General features: G+C 57.0%; 6 protein-coding genes across 6 annotated transcripts in view; 3 read left to right on the top strand and 3 right to left on the bottom strand.

Annotated features, from left to right (window-relative positions):
- The window catches only part of EJ05DRAFT_503910 (uncharacterized protein), a gene marked incomplete at both ends in the record, with an annotated part of 2,664 nt that extends 1,225 nt beyond the window's left edge, over positions 1-1,439 (top strand). The window contains one exon of the mRNA XM_033747489.1: positions 1,279-1,439. Coding sequence (XP_033596823.1) covers positions 1,279-1,439 — 161 coding nt within the window. The remainder of the gene's footprint in view (positions 1-1,278) is intronic.
- Positions 1,440-2,677: 1,238 nt separating this feature from the next.
- EJ05DRAFT_139577 (uncharacterized protein) lies at positions 2,678-8,442 on the bottom strand. The gene is made up of 2 exons (XM_033739218.1): positions 3,045-8,442; positions 2,678-2,872 (listed from the first exon to the last, which is right to left on the bottom strand). Exons 1-2 carry the CDS (start codon positions 8,105-8,107, stop codon positions 2,857-2,859), a joined length of 5,079 nt encoding a protein of 1,692 aa, XP_033596824.1. The 5' UTR covers positions 8,108-8,442; the 3' UTR covers positions 2,678-2,856.
- Positions 8,443-8,488: 46 nt separating this feature from the next.
- On the top strand, positions 8,489-9,645 carry EJ05DRAFT_468773 (uncharacterized protein). The gene is made up of 3 exons (XM_033742883.1): positions 8,489-9,016; positions 9,071-9,201; positions 9,286-9,645. The coding sequence occupies exons 1-3, from the start codon at positions 8,542-8,544 to the stop codon at positions 9,592-9,594; spliced, it is 915 nt and encodes a 304-aa protein (XP_033596825.1). The 5' UTR covers positions 8,489-8,541; the 3' UTR covers positions 9,595-9,645.
- A 108-nt stretch (positions 9,646-9,753) lies between these two features.
- Positions 9,754-11,773, bottom strand: EJ05DRAFT_468777 (cytochrome P450; the record flags this gene model as incomplete). Its single annotated transcript, XM_033742884.1, has 4 exons — positions 11,426-11,773; positions 11,233-11,333; positions 10,002-11,174; positions 9,754-9,916 (listed from the first exon to the last, which is right to left on the bottom strand). Exons 1-4 carry the CDS (start codon positions 11,642-11,644, stop codon positions 9,754-9,756), a joined length of 1,656 nt encoding a protein of 551 aa, XP_033596826.1. The 5' UTR covers positions 11,645-11,773.
- Positions 11,774-12,844: 1,071 nt separating this feature from the next.
- On the bottom strand, positions 12,845-15,286 carry EJ05DRAFT_503914 (uncharacterized protein; the record flags this gene model as incomplete). Its single annotated transcript, XM_033747490.1, has 2 exons — positions 12,845-13,640; positions 13,698-15,286. The coding sequence occupies 2 exons, from the start codon at positions 15,284-15,286 to the stop codon at positions 12,845-12,847; spliced, it is 2,385 nt and encodes a 794-aa protein (XP_033596827.1).
- Positions 15,287-18,190: 2,904 nt separating this feature from the next.
- Positions 18,191-20,763, top strand: EJ05DRAFT_139631 (acid protease). Its single transcript, XM_033739219.1, has 2 exons — positions 18,191-18,911; positions 19,019-20,763. The coding sequence occupies exons 1-2, from the start codon at positions 18,275-18,277 to the stop codon at positions 20,548-20,550; spliced, it is 2,169 nt and encodes a 722-aa protein (XP_033596828.1). The 5' UTR covers positions 18,191-18,274; the 3' UTR covers positions 20,551-20,763.
- Positions 20,764-21,347: the final 584 nt, after the last annotated feature.

Below are 21,347 nucleotides of genomic sequence, written 5' to 3' on the forward strand. Positions count from 1 at the left end.
GGGGGGTGAGGGGTGGATAAGGGGGAGGAGAGGGAGAGAGGGAGAGAGTAGAGGAAAGTATTTATAAGGGAGAGGGAGAGAGGGAGGTATTCGACCTACTACTCACTCGTATGCTACATCCTCTAAGTCTCGTCTTGGAGTCCATGCTACACATACCATTAACATAATTAACATCCCACTCATCTACAGTCCATATTTCCATATACCGTAGCAATACGGCCATCTCCTCTGACTAACTCCCCTTACCCGGAGTGTTGTGTGATACGATATGTCTCTTCCGGTGCTGCTGGGGTCGGCTGATAGGCTCGATAAGACTTTATTAACGAGTTTATAGACATGGACACCCTCTTATTCACTACTCTCTTACCCGTCCATCCTACCTGCCACATACGACCGTCACACCCCTACCCCCAACCTACCCGTCACCTACCCATCTCCATCTCCATAACCCATCTCCATAGCCCATAGCACAGCATAGTATATAAACACCCACCCTCCCTCCTACGACAACACCCTAGTCCAACTGTCCAACTATAGCCATGCCATGCAAGACCCAAGAACAGGAAAACTCGGGCCTGGGCGGCGTAAGAATAGCCGTCATGTCTGCGTGCGTGACTTGGAGGGAGGAGAATAATATGCGTGGTTGGGGGCTTAGGGACAGAAGATGGCAGAGATGAGGTGGGTATAGTGGGTGGGATGGAAGGGTAGGTGCTAATGTTTGTTATTGTGGGGAGGGGGGTGGTTGTTATTGTGTTGAGGGTGGTGGTTGTTATTGCGTTGAAAGGGGGTGATGTTCATCATTATTATCGTTGTATAGATGGTTCCATATGCGCGTTCGTTTCTCTGGTAGTTGTTAGGGGGTGGGAATTGGGGTTAGGATTAGGGGATTGGATTTGAGGATTGGATTGGGAATTATGGTGCTTTTGTGTGCTGGGTGCTGGGTGCTAGGACTTGTGTGTAGCATATTTTGATGTAGTCTAGTAATGTGTGAAGAGTAGCAGAGACTAGCGAGGTTAACTCTACTCATCTAGTACCCTATTCACTCGTTTGGCCACTTACTAATCCATCCATCTATCCATCCATCTATCCACCCACCTACCCGACAATTCATAGCCCCCTAGTCTCTAACCAACCACTTCACACATATATAACCCCCCTCCCACCTTCCCTTCCACCTTCCCTTCCACTACCATCCCCCCCTCTTACCTAACATCGTCTATCATCGACGATGGCCCTCCAATTCAATTCTAACGCTATGTGGCACCCCACAAGCAATAGATCATGCTCTCGTCTCTGCCCTCGCACGTCAGGATGCTATCATTGTTACTTACTTACACGCGGTGACGGAGGTTATCATGCCTCCTATCATGCCTATCATCATCGCTGCTATTATGCTTATTATTATTGATCTCATGCTTATCATCATGGAGAAGGACTGATGCCTATCATTCTTATGAATGATGCTGGCCAGACATCATCTTTCTCGTGCGTATGAATCATAGTGTTTCTGAGTTATGTGAGATGGTAAGTGGTGGGTGTTGGGTGGGTGGGTGTGGCATGTATTGGCGTGGGTTGATTTGGTTTGGTTTGAGCTATTCAACGTGTGGAGTGGTGGGGTATGGTACGTCCAGTTTATTTGACGTGTGAAGAGTAGAGTGTAGTGTAGAGACTGCCGGGTCAGGTCACGTCGTGTCGTGTCGACTCCATCCACCTACCCGTCCATTCACAGCCCTAGCCCTTTAGTCCCTATATATATCTCCCATCCGCTCCTCCCTCTCTTCTCTCCTTACCTCTATCTTTACATCTACTACATCTACTACGTATACTATCTCTACTTCCACATGGCACTCTCAAGCACTGTACACAGAGCACCGCATCACTTCTAATGGCTCTCATACCGTGTGCTGTGCACCTTTACCATGGTGATGATGGTGTTGCCTTGCGTTGTACTGTGCCGTTGTTCAAGCCAGGAGATGAAGCATAGTGTTGTTTATCCACGCGTGCTAGTAGTGATGATAGTCACCACGCAGAGGCACTAATACTCATTATTATCATGATTATTTTCGTGCGCATGTGTGTCAACCACCTGCGTATGCCGCATTGTGTATACTGGATACTTGCTGCTGTGTGTAGGATGATTCATGGTTTGGCTTCCTTTGGTGTGGGCTGTGGCGTTTGTTTTATCTTACTTTTGGTCTAGAAGTCTTAGTATGTAGAGTACGTGAGGAGTAGAGTGCCGGGTCATGTCGCGTTGACTCTACGTTCTATCCGTCCGTCCACTTACCTACCTACCCTTCCATCCATTCACACCCCTCCAGTCACCTACCCGCCACGCCACACACACACATATGTAACCCCTCCCCTTGCTCTCTCCTCTTTCTCCTCCTTACATCCAGTCCCGATAACACTACAAACCAACATCGGATACGATGTATGCCTGTACGATGATGGTTCATATGTTGTGCTGTGTCGTGCTAGTGTTACGAGGGGTGTTTTAAGCCAAGGCGGAATGCGCGGAATGGTGGTGTGTGGTGGGAGGGATTGTGTGATGATGCTTAGCATCGGACTGGGGTGGTGGTGGTGAGTATTATGTGTGATATATGATGGATGGTTCAATTAAGGGGAGTGGCAGGAATATATCTTGAGATGTGCTGTGTTTGAGAATGAATGAATGCGCCTCTGTCGCACCTAGTAGATTGTGGGGAAAGGGGGAAAACGAATGAACGGCGTCCAAGTGTTCGATCGGTGCGTTTATTAACGGTGACGGTTATATATACACACTCCCCCTGAACAACGGCACTGATAATCACCACGACCTACCCTCCATCTTCACACCCCAGGCCAAGACTAAACTCTCTACCCATCTTGCAATCTCCATCCATCCATCCATCCATCCATCCACCCACCAAGCCTCACCCAAGCCCAAGCCTCACCCCAACCCACGCAACCCCCCCAACACCAACCCCGCAACCCCCTCCCTCTTCAACCCCCCAATCACCTCCACCGCACCAACCCGCACCCTCTCATCCCTACTCCCCCGCCACGCATCCAACAAGTCAACAACAAGACACACATCCCCGTCCTCACGCACCCCGCCCGTACACCGCCTAATCAGCATCTGCGCTACATCAATCCGCATGTAGAGCGCGCGATCGGGGTTGTTGATATCTGGCTTCGACGCCTTCGTGGCAGGGTGGGAGCAGCTGGGCTGGAGCCATGGTTCGAGGGCTTGTTCGGTAGAGAGGGGTGTGCGGGACGGATCATGCGTGGCGATGGCGTGAGCGACAAACGCGTAGTCTGATACGTCAATCTGTTGTGCGGCGCTCTGGACGAGCGGGTACTGGTCCCAGTACTGCGGGTATTCGAGGACGCGGTCGATGAGGCGGACGATCAAGTCTGCGAAGCCGAGCTGGCGCTCCTTGATCGTCTGGTGGGGCCCGGCGAGGCGGTTGATGACCAGCGTGTGGAGTCTCATGGCGAGGGTGGGCGGGAGCAGTTTGGGCGTGCGGTCGGGGTTCGATTTCCAGGCGTCGTCGTTGTCGCGGAGATGCTCGATGAGCGACAGGACTCTGTCTATCCAGGGCCGGCCGTAGGTCCACATCGTGGCTTGCGAGCGTGTTCTTTGGTCTGATCTGCTGTCGTACTGCCAGGGGCAGCTGGTGCCTGAGCCGGCGGCGAGACTGCCGAAGCGCGTCTTGATTCCGCTGGTGAGCATGTTCCACGCCCTGAGGTCTTTGCCGCCATGGTCGAAGATGACGGATTGGGCTTCTTCGAGGGCGAGGTCATACAGACGTTTACACGCGGCGTCGTGCTCGAGACCGTCGTACTTCAAGGACGAGAACAGCGAGCATGGGACCCAAAAGTCGTCTGCTTCCAGCGCGGCGAGCTTCCGGTCGACTAGCGACAGGGCGTGGAGACCTGCAGCGGACTTTCGCACTTTATCGGCGTGCAGCTTGTTGATATCGTCGCGCAGTGCAGACGGGGGCTTGAGATTCAGCATCACAAAGGCATGCTGGCGCTCCACCAGGGAGAACGGCTTCGCGCCCGGCATGGAGAGAGCTTTGCGAAGGATGCCAGGTTTGACCGGGAGGGCAGGGAGCTCTGCAAAAGCCAGGAAGCCAGTGCTCTTAGCAAACATCCTGAGCCAGCGAGCATTATTCTCGCACGACTGCTCGATGACGGGAACGATGATGCGCTGCATGTAGACGTCCCCAAGCCACGAACCAGACGCATCGAAACCGACCAGCAAGTCCAGTATCGGCGGCCTGTTGATGTCGAACCTCTGGCCCTCGGACCACACCGTCGGGAGTTCCAGCCGGTCTTCGGCATCGAGCATCTCCTGATCGGACAACGGCTTCCTCTCGTCCAGGCTTGCCGCAACAGGCACCACCCTCTCCAGCACGTCGAGAATCCGCTCTGCAAACGCGCGGTCGACGACTCCCGTGTTCGCCCTGAGCATGCCGAGCAAGCTCTCCACGATCGCGGTGCGGATGTCGATATGCCTCGCGTCTTCAAACAGGCCACCAAGCAGATCAAGCGCGAATCTCGGGGCAATAAAGTTACTCCGATCGAGCAGCTGCGCCAGGTACTTGACCGTCGTCACCTTGACCGCGGGCGCTTTCTGTGCAGGCTGAGCCTCATCTCCCGTCCCAGCATCGGGCTTGGAGTTACTCTTGCTCTGTAGCGCAAGCTTCTGCCGTATCTCGTCCGCAAACGAGGCCATGAAAGCGCGGACCCGGGACGCCGACATCCTGCGCAGGAATCTGGGCGAGAGGACAAGACGATGCCAAGAGCTCGCGTCCGGATGGTCGAGCACGGCGCGCAAGATCAGGCTCGAGGCCAGCTGCGGCGCGTCGCTCAGAGTCAGCAGGCGAAGGAGCTGATATGCCACTCTCTCGCGCAGATAGATTTTCGAATCGGCCTTGGACATGCTGAGATATTGGCTCCAGGCCGACGACACGAGCTGAGCCAGGAGGCTGGGCGGGACCGCACGTAGACAGCGCAGCTCGGCCAGCGAGTGCAACGCTTTGTCGTGCTCGGTGGTCTTGCCCAGGAAGTCGATGCTGAGGAACAGAGGTGGGAAGCGAGCGTCATCTGGCGATGGAAACGCCGAGGCCAGTACTCTTGGAGATCCCTTCCCCATGGCATCGAGGTACAGCAAAGACACCGCAATCTGAGCCTCGCGCACGAGATGCGCCTTTGCCTTGGTGCCTCTGCTCTCAAACACAGTGGGAAACGAAACCGCAGCCGTGAAGATCTCTGGCGTCAACGACTCCGCGAATATATCGGTGTACCAGAACGCGTTGAGCCGGCCCGCCTCGAGGAAGTAATCGAGATTGACGAGCTCGGTCACAGGTTTACTCTTGGTATCCGCGGGTTTCAGTTCGTTGGGATCCCACTCGTCCTGGACGTTCGGGTCTGCGTCTTCTGGTATCAGGGGGTAGTTGTACGGTCGGGAGACAGGCTCGAAGTCTTCCGTGTCTTTCTGCAGCGCCTCGCACAGCAGCTCTAGTGGTAGGTGCTCCGAGACATAGCCACAAAGACGCAGGAATTCAGCATCAGGCGCGGCTTCGTGGCTGGTAGCAGCGTCATGAGGCCCACGTCGAAAGTTGTCCAGAAGGTGATTGACGGCAGCGGCACAGCGCTCGACTCTGGCGCTCTTGGAAGGTGCTTGGTCGACATATATCTTGAGTGCGATTCCGTATGCATCGATGAAGCACCCAATCGTCTCCTTCAATTCTCTATCCTTGTCGTCATCTCCCGGGGCGCTCGCCATCATGAGAGACGGATCAGCGAACACAATTGACTTTGCTCGGTCCGCAATATACGGCGTGTGACCATCTGCCGCGGGGACTGCGATATCGAACGGTCGGATGAGACACTGCAGTGGCAGTCCCCTTGGCCACGGAGACGGCAGCGCGACGACCGCAGGCGTAATGCTGGCCCGATGCTCACGCCACAGCGCGTCTCGAGCCTTGGCCAGCTCGTCGATGAACGTATATGCTGCAGCAGGGGTATCTCCCAGATCCTGCAAGTCCAGAAAGCGATATCCGACAGAAGCCGGTCCAAACGCCCCGTTGAACTCGAGAGCCTTGTTCGATTCAGCCAAGCCTATCTCCTCCGCCCTGAGAAGTGTACTCAGCGTGCTCTTGAACAATGCATCGTACAACTGCTCGTCTGCAAGGGCCAGACACCTCTTGACATGACAAGCCTGCTTGATCCGTTCCCACGCGACATATTCAAACGTAGCTCTGACAGCCTCCCAATCCCCAGACGAAAAGGACGGTTCACGAATAGCAGAGACCGCCAAATCGAGAAGCTGCATGAGAACCTCATTCGCTTTCGCAGCACTGCTCTTAATCTCAGCCAGAATCAGGGTATGCTCTGCACCCCCCAGATCGAGACTCCCCGTCGAATCGAACGGCAGGCCAGACAGCGTCCTCACAGCTTCAGGCCGGAGCAAGACATCAGCACCAAAGATCGTCTTGGCCGTCAGGGGATCACGCGAGAGCCGCCGCGCCCAAGCCAACGTGTCTCCAAGCAGGGCGATGGACCCGCTTGCAGCGGCGAGCAGAAGCGCAGCCTTTGCCTCGAACGCGCGCACGGGCTGGTCGCGCGCAGCAGAGGCCAACTTACAACGTGCATCAACCAACTCCTTCGCCAACTCGTAGTCTCGGCCGCGGCGCAGGGCGCAGAGGAGGACTTCGCTGTCGACTCGTTGGCAGGCAAGGGGAATCCCCTGGTAGGCGTGGGTGCAGGACTGGTGGATGGTGCCTGGTGGCGGGACGAGGAAGTCCTGCTTGGTGTGGATGTCGGACAGGCGCTTGAGCAGAGGCACGGCATCGGACGGCGGCATGTCTAGGAACATCTTAACGGGCCATCGCGTGGTGGCTAGTTTGGCCAGATCGTCGAGCCGGTGCAAGCTTAGACTTTTGACGGGGTTCTGGAGGAAGAGGGTTTGCAGCAGAGTGTACCTGCGGTCGCGGGGGACTAGTCCGAGCAGTTCGTGATAGCGCGACAGGAGGTCGTGGTCGTTGTTTCGGTTCGTCGTGCGGAGGATGGACGAGAGTCGGGAGTCGAAGTTCTCCGGGTCTTTGCCCCAATGCGTCACGACGTGCCATATCAACGATCCCTTGTCATGGCCCGCGAGCACAAGACAATCCCGCTCCTTGGGATGTATGCTCAGGTAGCGGATGGCGAGATCAATAATGGTGAGCTTTACTTCCGGGCTCAACTTATGAGCCCGCCGCAACAGCGGGGCCAAAACATTCCGGACAAGGCTGAAGCCCGGAGGCAGATCCGAGTCTGACTGCGCAAGCCGTCGGAAGAGGCTGAACAGATAGTACGACGGCCCGCTGAGTCCCGGCACCGGACTCGGTTCATGGGAGCCAGACTCCACAATAGCATCGATATACCGAGCCGGGTCCCGGACGAGTCGTTCCCGGCCGCCGAACAGCGTCTCGTCAATCATCCTCCCAACAACCTCATAGTGGTTATTCAACAACTGCCGCCTCGCAGTCTTATGCAGCAACCCCAGCGCATCCCCATGCGCCCTAAAGTACTGCTCCACAAACTCCGACGTGCAAGCCGCGATCAAGACACGATACTGATGCGTCAGATCGCGCGCGTCCGCCGAACGGATCGGTACATCCCCATAGTACCGCGGATGCAGCGCCTTGAACAGCTCCGTCACAACCACCTGCCTCGCCCGCGCGTCCCCGTCGACAGGACTCATTCGCCCCAGCGCCTTCGCCACGGCCTTGACCTCCACCACCGACATCTCGGCCATGTGCTCGAGGAGGCCGCGCGTGCCGCCGAGCGCAGCCCAGAGCGTGCGCCATTGCCTGCCGCGCCACAGCCTGCCCAGGCTCTTGACGGCAGCGGCCCGGACGGCGGCGGAGAAGCTGGTGGACAGGCATGTGGCGACCAGCGCAGGGGACTGGGTGATGGTGAGCCAGGTGGAGAGGATGGACGGGGCGAGGGCCTGGGACTCGATGGAGCGCAGGAGGTGGGTGGAGACGGCGTCGTCGGACAGGGTGGTGCGGTGCTGGCGGAGGGAGGCGGCGGTTTGGGCGGACGTTAAGCGGCGCAGCTGGGTGTTGTCCATCTTCGTCGTGGAGGCCTGTGATGCGGCTGGTGGATGGGGATGGGGCGGCTTGAGGGGTTCTTATGAGGGAGATGTGGGCTGTGGTGTCGAGGCGTCGATCTCCCGTGTGCGATGCTGGAGCGGGACATCTCGCGGCCTGGGACGCGGTGATGTGGTGTTGCAGCCTGGAGGTGGGTCATGCTAGTCGGCGGGCATAGGAGTGGTAGCGATGAATCCTCTTGCTAGGTGCGTCCGTACTACTGTATGTATGTATGTGGTGAGTGTATACGGACGAGTAGGGTAGAGGTGTCGAGGCGTCCCGCTAGTCTATAAATAGAACACCGCAGAACCACAACACCATTACATCATCCCGGACACCAATCAACCTCAATATCAACATCAACATCACCACCACTACCACCTCTCCCAACCCACCACTCACCCCCCAACACACAATGTCCCCCCAACCCCCCGCAGTCGACATCCTAATCCTCGGCACCAGCTGGACAACAACCTTCCTGACGCCCCTACTCCGCGCCCATAACATAACCCACGCAACAACAAGCACAACCGCCCGCCCAGGCACCCTCCCCTTCCACTTCGTCCCCTCCACCCCCTCCACCGACCAGGACGACGACGAAGTCGGATCCCAAGCCCAATACACCGCCCTCCCCCCCGCAACCCTAATCCTAATCACATTCCCCCTCACCACCGCCTCGCACACCACCCAGCTCACGCGCCACTACACAGCCACCCACCCCAGCGCAACACCGTATTTCGTCCTCCTAGGCAGTACACGCATCTTCACTCCCACGCCTTCTTCTCCGCTGAGCTACGACGCCTCTTCTCCCCGCGCAGTAGCCGAAGACACCCTCCTCGCGCTCTACCCCTCGCGTGCGACGGTGCTCAACCTCGCGGGTTTATACGGCCGTCCGCCTATAGAACCTACTTCGACGACGACGACCACCGCCAGCGGAGAAGAAGAAAGCAGCAGACACAGCGCGCGCGATCCGCGGTCCTGGCTGTCGCGTGTGGCGCCGGGGAAGGAGGCGTTGGGGCGAAAGGGCGCGCTGCATTTGGTGCATGGCGGGGATGTAGCGCGGGGTGTGCTGGGGGTTTGGGGGTGTATTCGCGCGGAGGGTGGTGGTAGTACTACTACAGGGAAGACTGGGGATGGGGAGAGTGGGAAGGATGGGAAGGGTGCAAAGGAACAGATCTGGGGCCGGCGGTGGATAGTCACGGACTTGCACTGGTATGACTGGTGGGAGCTTGCGTTTGCCTGGGGGGACGGACGGCTAGATCACGGGGCGGACGCGGGGAAAGATGGCGACGGAGAGTATAGAGAGTGGGTGATGCAGTTGATGGAGGAGCATGGTGTGCGGGCACTGCCGCGGCCGGTGGAGGTGGTGGGCCGGGTGTTGGATTCGCGGGCGTTTTGGCGGGCTGTTGGGATGGTGCCGGGGCGGGGACATGTGCTTTCTGTTGTTGGGGGGGAGGAGGATTGGTAGGGGTTAGATGGGAGAGGGAGACTCTAGCATGATCCGGCATGATCTATCTAGCATATACGAAATAGAATAGAAACCAACACCACATTCCATCCACGCACAACCACCCTTCCCCCCCCCCCCCAAACCCAGCCCATGTGCCCCCCTAACCACCAACCACACTCACGCCCTCCGCCTCACCCGAATCGTCGCCTTCATCGGCGGCAACACCGTCGGTCCAATCCACGTATTCGCCGGCCGTTCGGGCAGCCGCTCAATCTCATAGTTCATCACCACGTACGCAATGTACATCTTCAGCTCGTGCGTGACGAAGAAGCGGCCGGGACTAAATATCAAAAACACACACACGTACGTTAACACGGCTGCTCTAGGAAACGTGAAAGAGGAGGGAGGGGAGATGAGAGACTCACCAAGCATGCCGCCCATGGCCAAACGGCAAAAACACATCACTCGTACTGACCATACTCAGATTCTTACCCGCCAGCACGTCCGCGCGCCCCCTTTCCCTATCCCCACCACCACCACCACCACCACCACCACCATCCTCACCCCCAAGCCCCCCCGCCCCCTCCCGCACGCGCGAAAAGCGAAACGCATCAAACACATCCGGCCGGGCATAAACCCCAGGATCATGATGCACACTATTAACATCCACAGCCACAAACGCGCCCTGCGGGGCCGTCCAGCCCTCCACCTCATTGCGCACCCCCAGCGGCGCCAAGATCTTGCGCACGACGCCCGTAGTCAGGAAATTGCGTATGCGCATGCTCTCGCGGATGGCGCTGTCGGTGCGCACGAGGCGGTTGAGGCTCTGCTTTGTCCAGATGCCGTCGGGGCAGTCTGTGCGGTAGACGTGGGTGATTTCGTCGGTTATGGTGGCGAGGGTATCGTCGGCGGGGCATGTGGGCGAGGGGGCGAGGATGTCGAAGAGGAGGTTTGTGATTGTGAAGGTTGTGGTGTGGATGGCGGCGAAGTTGAGGGGGGTGAGGTATTGGGCTAGGAGACGCGGGTCGAGCTCCTTTGTGCGGTGCTCGGCGCGGGCGGTGTCGATGTACCACTGGACGAAGTCGTTTGGCTTTTCTGCGTCGGGGTGGTCGGAGGAAGCGAGGGTGGCGAGACGGCGCTTGATAAAGGGGATAGTCCACTTTGTTGTCTTGCGGTAGTGGATGTAGTTGGGCAGACAGACGAGCGGGCCGAGCAGCGGGCGCAGCACGCCCGGACAGAGGTTCATGAGCATGGTGGAGCGGAAGACGGCGTTGGCAAAGGCGCACATGGCGTCCAGCAGCGGCTTTTCGCGGCACAGCGGCAGGCCGAGGAAGACGCGGTTGGACAGCCGCGCAATCACGTCGAGCGCATTCTCGTACACGCAAATCTCCTTCCAGGCTGTCGTGTCGCGGCCCCAGGTGTCGTCAAAGGCCTGGCGGGTCTCGTCCCAGGTGGCGGGTAGGAGGGCTGGTAGTTTGCGGGCGAGGTTCTTGTGGATGACGTGCTCGTGGAAGCATTCCTTGATTAGGATGGGGTTGGGGAAGGTGTAGTCTGCGTTGAGGGACTGGCGGTGGGCCTCGGAGACGCTCGCGACGTCGCTGCGGATTGGGGGGTCAGCGTCAACACATTTAAGAAGGACAAGGTGGACATAATTACTCGGGAAAGTCAAGCAGCCATTTGAGCTGCGCCCTGGGCACGACAATCTCAGGGGTGCCAAACAGCGTGCGATAGACGTAGGAACGGCCTTTTTGGTGGTACTGCAGGGGCAAAACACGGGTCAGTCTGCGGCTCGTTTCTCGTGAATGCTGTGCGACCATGAAGAGACCATGATCAGGATTGCCGTCCTTACATTCGCGTAGCCATCCGCGAGGTACGCTCTCGCATTCCTGAAGCCGTCGAGTCGCAGACGGATGTCGCCAAAGAGACGCACGCCCGGCGGTTTGCCCAGCCATGGCAGCTCGGCGGGAACGGGCGTGGTGGAGGTGAGGAGAGAGTATGCGAGATAGTAGAGGGCGCCAAGCCCCAGGGCGGCCCAGAGGGTAGGGATAGAGAGGGGCAGCTCCATCATCTGGGGACTGACTGGATGGATGGATGGGAAGAGGGAGGGATCTCACGTAACACGACGCAATGGATGGATGCAAGCAAGGGGCGTTAACTCGCAGACGCGCGCTTATTATGGGTGAGATAAATATGTGGGGAGGACTTGGGAGGAGGAGGAGGAGGGGAGGAATTTGAATATTTTGGAAACGAAAGATGGTTATAATTATCAGTCAACCAATTCCGGGCCTTTTAGTTGATTGACTAGTCCGCCGCCGTTCCGGTCCGGTCAACCAATCGACATGAGGGGAGTCCGCACCCGGCGCGCAGTGGTCCGTCCACAGAGTTGCAATGCATCACCCGTTAGTTAGCAACGTCGCAACGTCGCAACGTAGGAACGTAGGAACGTAGTAATATGGCTCCAGCCCGATCGGATACACATACACAGACACATGTACATTGGCCCAACATTGCCCGCCAGTTCAACGGCTTGCTCGAGGTGGTGGTGGTGGTGGTGGTGGTGCTCGAGGCTGCCACAAGCAAGCAAACAATACAACATCCGTGACATGGCTTCCACCTTTCCGAGCCGGGATGTATAGCAACACCGGTGACCGCAGGCTGTGTCGCGTTGTATGTCGTCTCGAGCGACGCGTTCAACGTGTTGCCGTCGAGTCGAGCCAAGAGTCAAGCAGTCAGGCCAGAGTCACGCAGTCAGGCTGCAAGTCACGCAGGCAGGCAGCAAACCAAGTCCAACATGTCCATTTTCTCGGGTAATCTATATAAAGGAGGGTATATTGCCGTCGTAATATCATAAGACGCATTTTAGACATACATGAACGGGGTCAGGCCATTCAGCATCGCGCGCATCGCCTTCCTGCAAACCAATGGATGCGCGCCCGGATATCGTCCAAAAGCATGCCCCCAAAAATTATGCATTTCCAAACATGAACTTCCAACATGCACTGCCAAACATGCACTGCCAAACATGCATTTTTCCAAAATATGCTCTGTCCAAATATGCCCTCCAAACGGTGCAGAATAATTACATTAGTGTGTATTATGGCGCGCGCGCGTGTGCGACGAACGCCTGTCCAGCAGCCTTGGGCAGTCCTAACCAAAACGACTGCCCAAGGAGTTGGGAGGGTAGAATGCAAAACGGTTCCATGTCATGCAGTGTATAGAATGTGTTGGTTTTTTTTTTTTGGAAGCAAGGACAAGAAGCCATCGGGGCTTACATCCAGCCTAGGCCGACACCAATGGCACCAGCAACCCAGGCCTCGATACCTCCGGCGCCTCCCATCAGTCCGCCAGGGCCGTAGCGGGCTGCAGCGCCTGTGCTGCCTGGATCGTACATTGTGATTGTGGGTGTGTACTCGGTCGTGGGACTCGGCGTCGTGACTTGTGTGGGCGGCTGAGGAGGAGTGCTTGTTTCGGGGGGTGGAGGAAGAGGAGGAGAGTCTGAAGTTGGAGGAGGAGGAGGGGATGAAGGAGGTGTAGGAGGACTCGACGACGGCGCGATGCTCGAAGGAGACGCAGGTGGGGGAGGTGGGGGGTTCGATGATGGAGTGGGGGATACTGCAACCGATGAGTCAGGAGTGAAAGGCGGATTTGAAGATGGCGGTGCTGGAGGATTCGGCGAGGGCACCGTACTTGGAGTTTGGATGGCAGACTCCCTCGAATAGGCAGTGGTAGTCTGCCTCTCAATAGTGGCGGTTCTGGTCAAAACGTTTTGGAGGTTCTGAGTGACATCTCCAGTCACGGTCGGGACGCTGCGGATGGGGTCGCAAGACTCGCCAATGGGCTCGCCACCAAGCTGCTCAATGATGGTGGGCAGGGTGTTGAGATAGTCAATCAGGGCGTCTGGCGGGCTCGGGGGCGTAATCTCGGCGCGCTCAAAGATGAGCGGGGCATAGTCAGTCGGCACCGGCAGGGTGAGAGTGGCAGCGCTCGAGACACATGCCGTAGGCTGCGCAATGACCGTGGATCGCGTAAAGTCATTGTACAAGACATAGGTGGTCGGGTAGGTCCTGTGGGGGAAGAATGTTAGCCGACTTCTTTTTTACAGTTTGACCAAAAGTACGAACAGAGTAGTGCCATACGACTCCCAGGTAATCTCAGGCGTGGGAGTGGCGGCTGGAGGCTGATTGACCGTCTCTCCGGTGATGGTGGTGACTGAACCGTCCAGACGGGAGAGAACGGTGATGCCGACGACGGTGTTGTAGAATGTGACGGTATTGGTAGAGACGGTACCGGGGTACGCAAGCTCCGTCGCGGTGACGTCCACTGTACAGCCTTGGTCGCAAGAAATGGACGGCGACGAAGGAGGTTGAGATGGCGTGGGGGTTGGCGTCGGAGTGGGCGTGGGCGTGGGCGTGACTCCGGGCGTAAGGGTGAAGGTGACGGTGGACGTGACTGTGGACACAAAAGTGGTAGTCTCGCCAGGCAGGGTGGTGGTGACAATGGTGGTGATAATATCACCGGGCTGAGTGACGATGCTTCCCGGAAGGGTCACTGTATCCGGGGGCAGCGTGACTGTCTCTACGGAAGTGACCGTCTCTGGCGGGAGAGTGGTGGTGATGATTGTGGTAAAGGTGGTTATGCTGACGCTAGTGATGACTGAGGTGATAACATCCGTCTCGACAATGGTGGTAGGCTGAGTAAGGATTGACGTCTCAATCTCCGTGACCGGATAAGACTCGGTAAGCACGCTGGTGTCAAGCTCGGTGGTGACGACAGTCGTAGGCTCGTAGATGGTCTCGCGGATCGTGGTTGGAACGGTCGTCGGGACCACGGTGGTCTCGGTCTCGGTGATGTAGGTTGGGACCAGGGACGTGTAGGTCGTGGTGTAAGTCGTCGTGGTGGTCTCGGTGGAGATGATGGTAGAGGTCTGAATGACAGTGACCGGGTAATACTCGGTGATGAGAACGGTGGTTGGGTAGTAGTCCACGCGGGTAGTGGTTTCGACGACGGTGGTGGGCAGGAACTCAGTCGAGACAACAGTGGTCGGATAGTACTCCGTGGTGACGACAGTTGTTGGCACAAACTCGGTGTGGGTGATGCAGTACGTCTCCGTGACGACCTCGGTGATGGTTGTTGGCACGTAGTCGGTGTAGACGGTGGTGTATACCGAGGTGACGGGCGTGGGGACAAGCTCAGTGCGCACGTCGGTGACGACGTCGGTCTCGACGATGGTGTTGTCGAGGGTGGTGGGCTGGTAGACAGTCTCCTTCTCGGTGACGGGGATGGTGGCGTTGGAGACGTAGGTAATGTAGGAGGTGACGGTGGAGACGTATGAGTAGGTCTCTATGACGGAAACAGTCTTGGTCACGGTGCCTTCAGACGGACAGACGAGCGAGCTGGACGGGCCGGACGAGCTTGGTGGGCTTGAAGGGCTCGAGGGGCTTGAAGGGCTCGGAGTGGGCTCTTCTGAAGTTGGAGTCGGCGTGGGAGTAGGCGTAGGGGTAGGCTCTGGAGTTGGAGTGTCTGGCGGACAGCCATATCCCTCGCAGGGAGCTGGAGTGGGCGTGGGAGTGGGAGTCTCTGGAGGAGGCGGACAGCCGTAGCCGTCGCAGGGCCATGGAGAGCTGGATGGAGAATCGGCAGCTGGAGGCGAGCCGTCGTAGGTCGCGGCAGACAGGCCAAAGAGAGCGGCCAGCAGTAGGTGACGACGCATGGTAGCGAGTGTGGGCGTCGTCGTCGAACCGTTAAAAGGATGAAGCAGTCCGTCGTAGAAGCAGGAGACGGCGACCTTTTTTCGGATGTATGTTAGAAGAGAGTGACCAAGGCCGGGAAAAAGGAGGAATTGAATTGAAGGGAGTTGGGAAGAGAGGTTAAAAGAGGAGTAGGCAGAGAACGAACGGGTAAACAGGTCCGGGAGTGGCAAGCATGAAGAGAAAAGAAGCATGGCATGGCGCGAGTGGGTTTGTGTGTGGGAGAGAGTGTGTTTGTACCGACAAGCGGAAAGAGTGGATCAGGAACACGACTTACCTTACTACGACTACTACCTCTCTCTCTCCCCGTCTAGGCTGGGTGGGTGGATGGATGAGTTTGTGGGAAAAAGGTGGAGCAAGAACGAGGTGTAGTAGGATGTGGGAAGGTATTTAGGTAGTAGTGAGTAATGAGTAATGAGTGATGCAGCAAAGGTTTAGTAGTAAAAGGTATTAGATGGCACTGTACCTTGAACGACGACGATGCATGGCTTAGTTCAGACCGGGGGAGGGGGGGAGGGAGGGATAGAGAGGCCCATGGGATATATAGATAAAAAGAACGACGACAAGCAAGCCGACAAGGCTGCGGAAGGAGCAGCAGCAAGTGATTGGGAGGAGGCATCTCGCATCACGCATCTCGCATCACGCATCTCGCATCTCGCACCATCCAAGCTTTGACACTACCAATAACTAATTAGCGGGCGAAGACGAGGACAAATGAATGGATGGATGGAGGCAGTTGGGCGTAAACAAGAAAGTGTATTATAGCGTGTGAAGGGAGTGGAGTGGGATGCATGTTGGACGCCAGAAGAAATCAGCAGGAGCGATCGTAGCAAGTGCGACGGACGCAGCCCAAAGAGGGAAACAGCAGGCCGGAAGAGGACTAGCGGGACAGTGAGCAGAAGTGGCAGGAGCAGCAGCTTAACAGTCAATACTTATTGCCGCAACGACAGCGAATCCACTCCAGCTGCACTTTCACCTTGACCTTGCAGTAGAGGAGACGGACAGAAGAAGTGATGGCTGAAGAAGAGAGTGTCGACTGGCTTGGACGACTTGTACAAACACTCACTCACTCAGTCACTGACTCACTCCAACAGTCCTGTCAATGTTATACTATATATCATCGTTATTCAAGGTGAGTAGTAAAGTGTGATGGAGTGTAAGACAACAAGGCTGAGAGAGAGAGAGAGAGAGATGGGTCTAGGGTGCAGGGTCAGACACGCTAGACTATACTGGGCTAGCGGGGCCAAGACAGGCACGACTAGTAGTGTGCTGACTAGTCTAGTGCGCGGCGGAGATCGGGCGAGGCTGAGAGTTGATGGATGAGAGACAGCGAGACAGCAAGTAAAGGGTGCGGCGGCGGCGTGTGTTGTGTTGTTTGTGTCTGTCTAGTACACGGCCAGTCCAGTCGACACAACAGAGAATGACGTGTAGACATGTCCTGTATACACTGGACTGTAGTCGGATATACTACAACAACAGCATCAACAATAGGGCAGTCTTCGCCCCCTCCAGTTGTTGTCTATCAGCACTATCAGCACCATCAGCACCATCACGCCCCAACACCCGCTAAACTGCTGCTAGCCCCCGATTTCCCGACTCCGAGCCCCACCAGCGCGCGGACGGGCGACGGGACTGCGCACAACACAGCACGGTCCCAGTAATTCTCCGACTTGAGGCCTCGCTTCCAACTCTCCACGCCTCCACACCACCACACACCACCGTGTCGTCCGTGCGCTGACTACACTTTGTTTTCACTTCTCAAGAGTGGCATATCTTCGCCCCCTCGTTCGATTCCAGCGACAGGAATAGCAAAGACGATAAACAACTTCAATAATCTCTGTCTTATTCAAATTGAGACAGCAGTCTTGCTTGTTGCTTGCCATCACCTGATCGCCATTCCCTTCTGTATTGTCCCTCCCGTTGTCACGCCGCCTAGCCTCCACCTAATCCTGTTACTGTTGCTGCTGTGCCGCACTCCTGCAGCTTCACTGCTTGCTGGATGGATGGATGGATGCTCAACTATGACTCTCGTGCAGCCATCTCCCTCTCTATTGGCTCCTTGAAGCCTGATCATTATCTTCGCCCTGGCCCGTTCCGCTCTCGCTCCTCACTCTAATTACTACTATACTACCGCCTCCGCCACAGCCTGGCCACTTTACTCTCTCTCATCTTCGATCTGTTGCTTCATCTCCTTCCATCACTTGCATATCCAATTCTCCATCCTCTCCCTCAACCGACGAGGCCAGCCTTGTCTCTCCCCGTTCACCATTATTATCCCCAGTCCAATCTAGATAGCAACTGCCAGCACCCCCCCTCCCCCTGATCTTCCAATATTCTCTATTCTTATCCTCACACTCTTACGGCCACCCATATAATCTAAGCTGTGTGTGTGTGTGTGTGTGTGTGTGTGTGTGTGTGTGATATGTGCCGCGCTCGCCCACGCCAGGATCATGGTGGGCCTGTCTCGTTTGCTGACAGCTCAATCCCTTGCATATCACATTCCCACCCTGGATCTGCCTATTCTCTCCCATTCTCCCATCCAATTCATCCGACTCATCCATCCATCCATCCAATCCATTCTATCCCGCCATCCACTCTCCCTCCCTCCATTCATCATCACTTCTGCCTATGACCATTACTCTCCTACTCGTCCTCTAAGCCGCACTTTATCCGCCCATTCCATCTCTCCCTCTCAGCCTCACCTTCGCCGCATACACTCTCTTACTCCTCTTCTCTGCCCGTCCATTCACTCTTCTCTACTCTTCCTCCTCCTCTCCATGTAGTGTGGGGTTGTGGCTCCCGCCTAGACCATCCTCCATACCCATGTCCGTCTGCCTGCTTTAAGCTTACATGCCACCACACTCACGCTCTCTTGCTTCTACTGTCGCTCACATCCAACCTACCTTCCGACTCTCCTCGTCGTCGTCGTCGTCGTCGTCGTCGCCGCCATCATGTCGCTGGCCGTCCGAGCCGACGCCTTGACTGCCATTCCCAACCCATACGTCTTCCCTCCCTCCAGCAGATTCGAAGGCGTCGACGGCTCCTGGTCAACCTTCACCATCAACGTCGGCGATGATGGCCACGGCAACACCGGCCAAAACTTCCACATCTTCCCCTCCACCTCGGCCACCGCCACCTACATACCCGGTGCGACAAACAACTTCTGCGGCAACCAGTCCGATCCCGACGCCTGCTGGGAGTCGCGTGGCATCCAGGTCTACAGAGGCTCGCAACAGAATGGCTTCAACACCCAGGCCGCCTCCGCCTGGAACCAGCTGGGCTCCTACAATCTCGGCCTCGACACTACCACCTTTGGCTATGGCGACAACGACTCGGCCATCTGGGGCACCGACAATGTTGGCATAGGCGATGCCTCCACCGACAGTCAGACCCTGCCCGCCCAGCCCGTCGCCCTCTTCTACAATGCCACCTACTGGCTCGGCCTGTTTGGCCTGTCCACCGTCCCCACAAACATTGACGGCTCCGCATATCCCACCTTTATCGACAGCCTTTTCAAGTCTCTCGACGACAAGAACCAGTCCCTCATCCCCAGCATGTCCTACGGCTATGCCGCCGGCGCTTCTTATGGTGAGTTAGTCTGACACCGGGTGGAAAGATGGAGATGTGTATGCCGGGCACGGAAAGCCGGAGATGTGTATGCCGGCCGTTTTCACACAAAGCTGACCCGTACATAGCGAATGCGCGCAAAGGCCAGGTCGGCAGTCTGATATTCGGCGGCTACGATGCCTCCTTGTTCGACACCTCGCGCACCGTCCAGATCAGCTTTCCGGGCGGCGTCGGCGGCGAGGATGTCTCCCTGTCCGCCGCAGTCACCTCCGTCGTCACGGATGATGGCAACACCGTCCGCACACTCGACAACAGCAGGTTCTCCATCCTCATCGACTCCACCCTACCCTACCTCTGGCTGCCCGGCAACATCTGCGACCAGCTCGAGGATATATACGACATCACCGAGGGCCCGAACGGGCTGTACAATGTCTCCACCGCCCACTACCAACAGCACTTTGCCACAAACATCACCTTCTCCATCGCAAACAACGTCAACTCGATGGAAAAGGTCGACATCGTCCTCCCCTACGCCGCCCTCTACCACACGGCCAAGTACCCCGTCGTGCGCTCCGACACGCAGTATCTCGCATTCAGACGCTCGCCAAACAACAACTACGTCCTCGGCCGTGCATTCCTACAGCACGCCTATCTGGTCGTCGACTACGAGCGAAGGTACTGGTCCGTCGCCCCCACCATCATCGCCGACCCGCTGCCCAGCCCAAACATCACCCGCATCCTCTCCCCCGCCATCCAGACCCCGGAGCCAACCCCAATCGCAAAGGACAAGCTCAGCGGCGGCGCCATCGCCGGCATCGTCGTCGCCACCCTCGCCTTCGCCCTCGTCCTCGCCCTCGCCATCTTCTACTTCCGCAAGGCCCAGCAGAAGAAGCAGAAGCTGCTCGCCCAGCAGCAGCCCCTGCCCCCGGAAAAGGACATTTACGAGCACCCGGGCTCGCCCGCCCCGGCCTACGGCTCCGCCTCCATCGCCAACAGCACCAACAAGAACCGCCACACCTACGACTCCCAGCTCAGCCAGGAAATGCCCGACTCGTCGCGCTCTGCCTCGGCACAAGGCTTCTACGGCGGTCACCACCGCCACTCCGAGTCCGGCTCCAACATCACCGAGCTCGTCGGCTCCCCCGCGCCGGGCTACTCCGACGCCAAATCCCCCGGCGGGCCTGGAGGATCAGCAGCAACAGCAGCAGACTCCTACTTCAAACACGGCCCCGGCGTCGTCGACCCCGCCCCGCTCGCCGAGCTCCCCGGCGACCACGGCATCTCCGAAGCCCCTCTACGCAGACCCCGTGGCGCAAGAAAGCGCAGCGCAGGCAGTAACGGGAAAGTCCAGAGTCCCGACGCCGACCGTCCGCTGCCCATTCACGAGGTCGAGGAGGGCGATCACGCGTCGCCGCCGCCGGCAGCGGGGCCTGACGGGTTACTTGCCGAGCCGCGGCCGGGAGAGGACAATCATGATGCGCAGTCGTCGGATGAGTCGGACGCGTCAAAGGGCTCGTCTGAGGACTCGCGTGTCGCGGTCGGGAGTGCTGATGCCGAGCGTGATTCGGCGGATGGTATTTCCCCTGCGCCGCCGCCGCCGACGACGACAGCACATACGGATCCGGGCAGCGACGCGGTGGCGAAAGAGATGAATCCCTGAGATCTGAACGTCCATCTACACGCAAATTACATGAAGTCAGACAAAATCACATATATCTGCACCATCTCGACGAGTCTATTATTCACCATCCATCCCGGTCACGTTCACGTTCTTGTTCATGTTGATGTTTTCGTCCATGTACCTTTTCCCCCCTTTTTTTACACCCTTTTATTTTCAGCAACAGTTTTTGTTTCCGTGCTGCTTTCACACTCCTTTTAACCATGATATCCCGGGTTTTTTTGGTTCTACTTCACTCTTTTGGCATTGCTGCGTTTTGGGCATATCACGGCGCTGGTTGGGATTGATGTCGGGGTGGATGTGGGAATTGGTTCGGTTGGGTTGGGGCGGTCTTGTCTTGGGTTTCTTGGCATATATGGGGGTATAGCATGTTGTAGGGTGGAGGATGGCGTGTTGTAGGGTGGAGGATGGCGTGTTGTAGGGTGGAGGATGGCGTGTTGTAGGGCGAAGGATGGCATGGAAGCAGAGCAGAGCAGGTCATACGCTGTGGGCTGTTGGTTGGAAACTGCTAGCTAGGTATAGAAGACGCGCCGATGTTGAGATAAGAATGAAAATTGCAAAATGCGAAAATGCGAAATGCGAAAATGCGAAATGCGAAATGCGAAATGCGAAATGCGAATTGAAATTGGAAAATGCGAAATGTATGAACTGAGTTGGATTGAGTTCGATTGATTGAATTGAAATGGATGGATGAATGGATCTCGTCAAATATAGACATCCTCACGCCTCTGAAGTAAAAAAAAGCATCTGGCATGGCGAACTCTTATGTAGGGACTATG

The sequence above is a fragment of the Pseudovirgaria hyperparasitica genome, assembly GCF_010093815.1.
Source record: "Pseudovirgaria hyperparasitica strain CBS 121739 unplaced genomic scaffold EJ05scaffold_16, whole genome shotgun sequence".
NCBI classification, from domain to species: Eukaryota; Fungi; Ascomycota; class Dothideomycetes; order Acrospermales; family Acrospermaceae; genus Pseudovirgaria; species Pseudovirgaria hyperparasitica.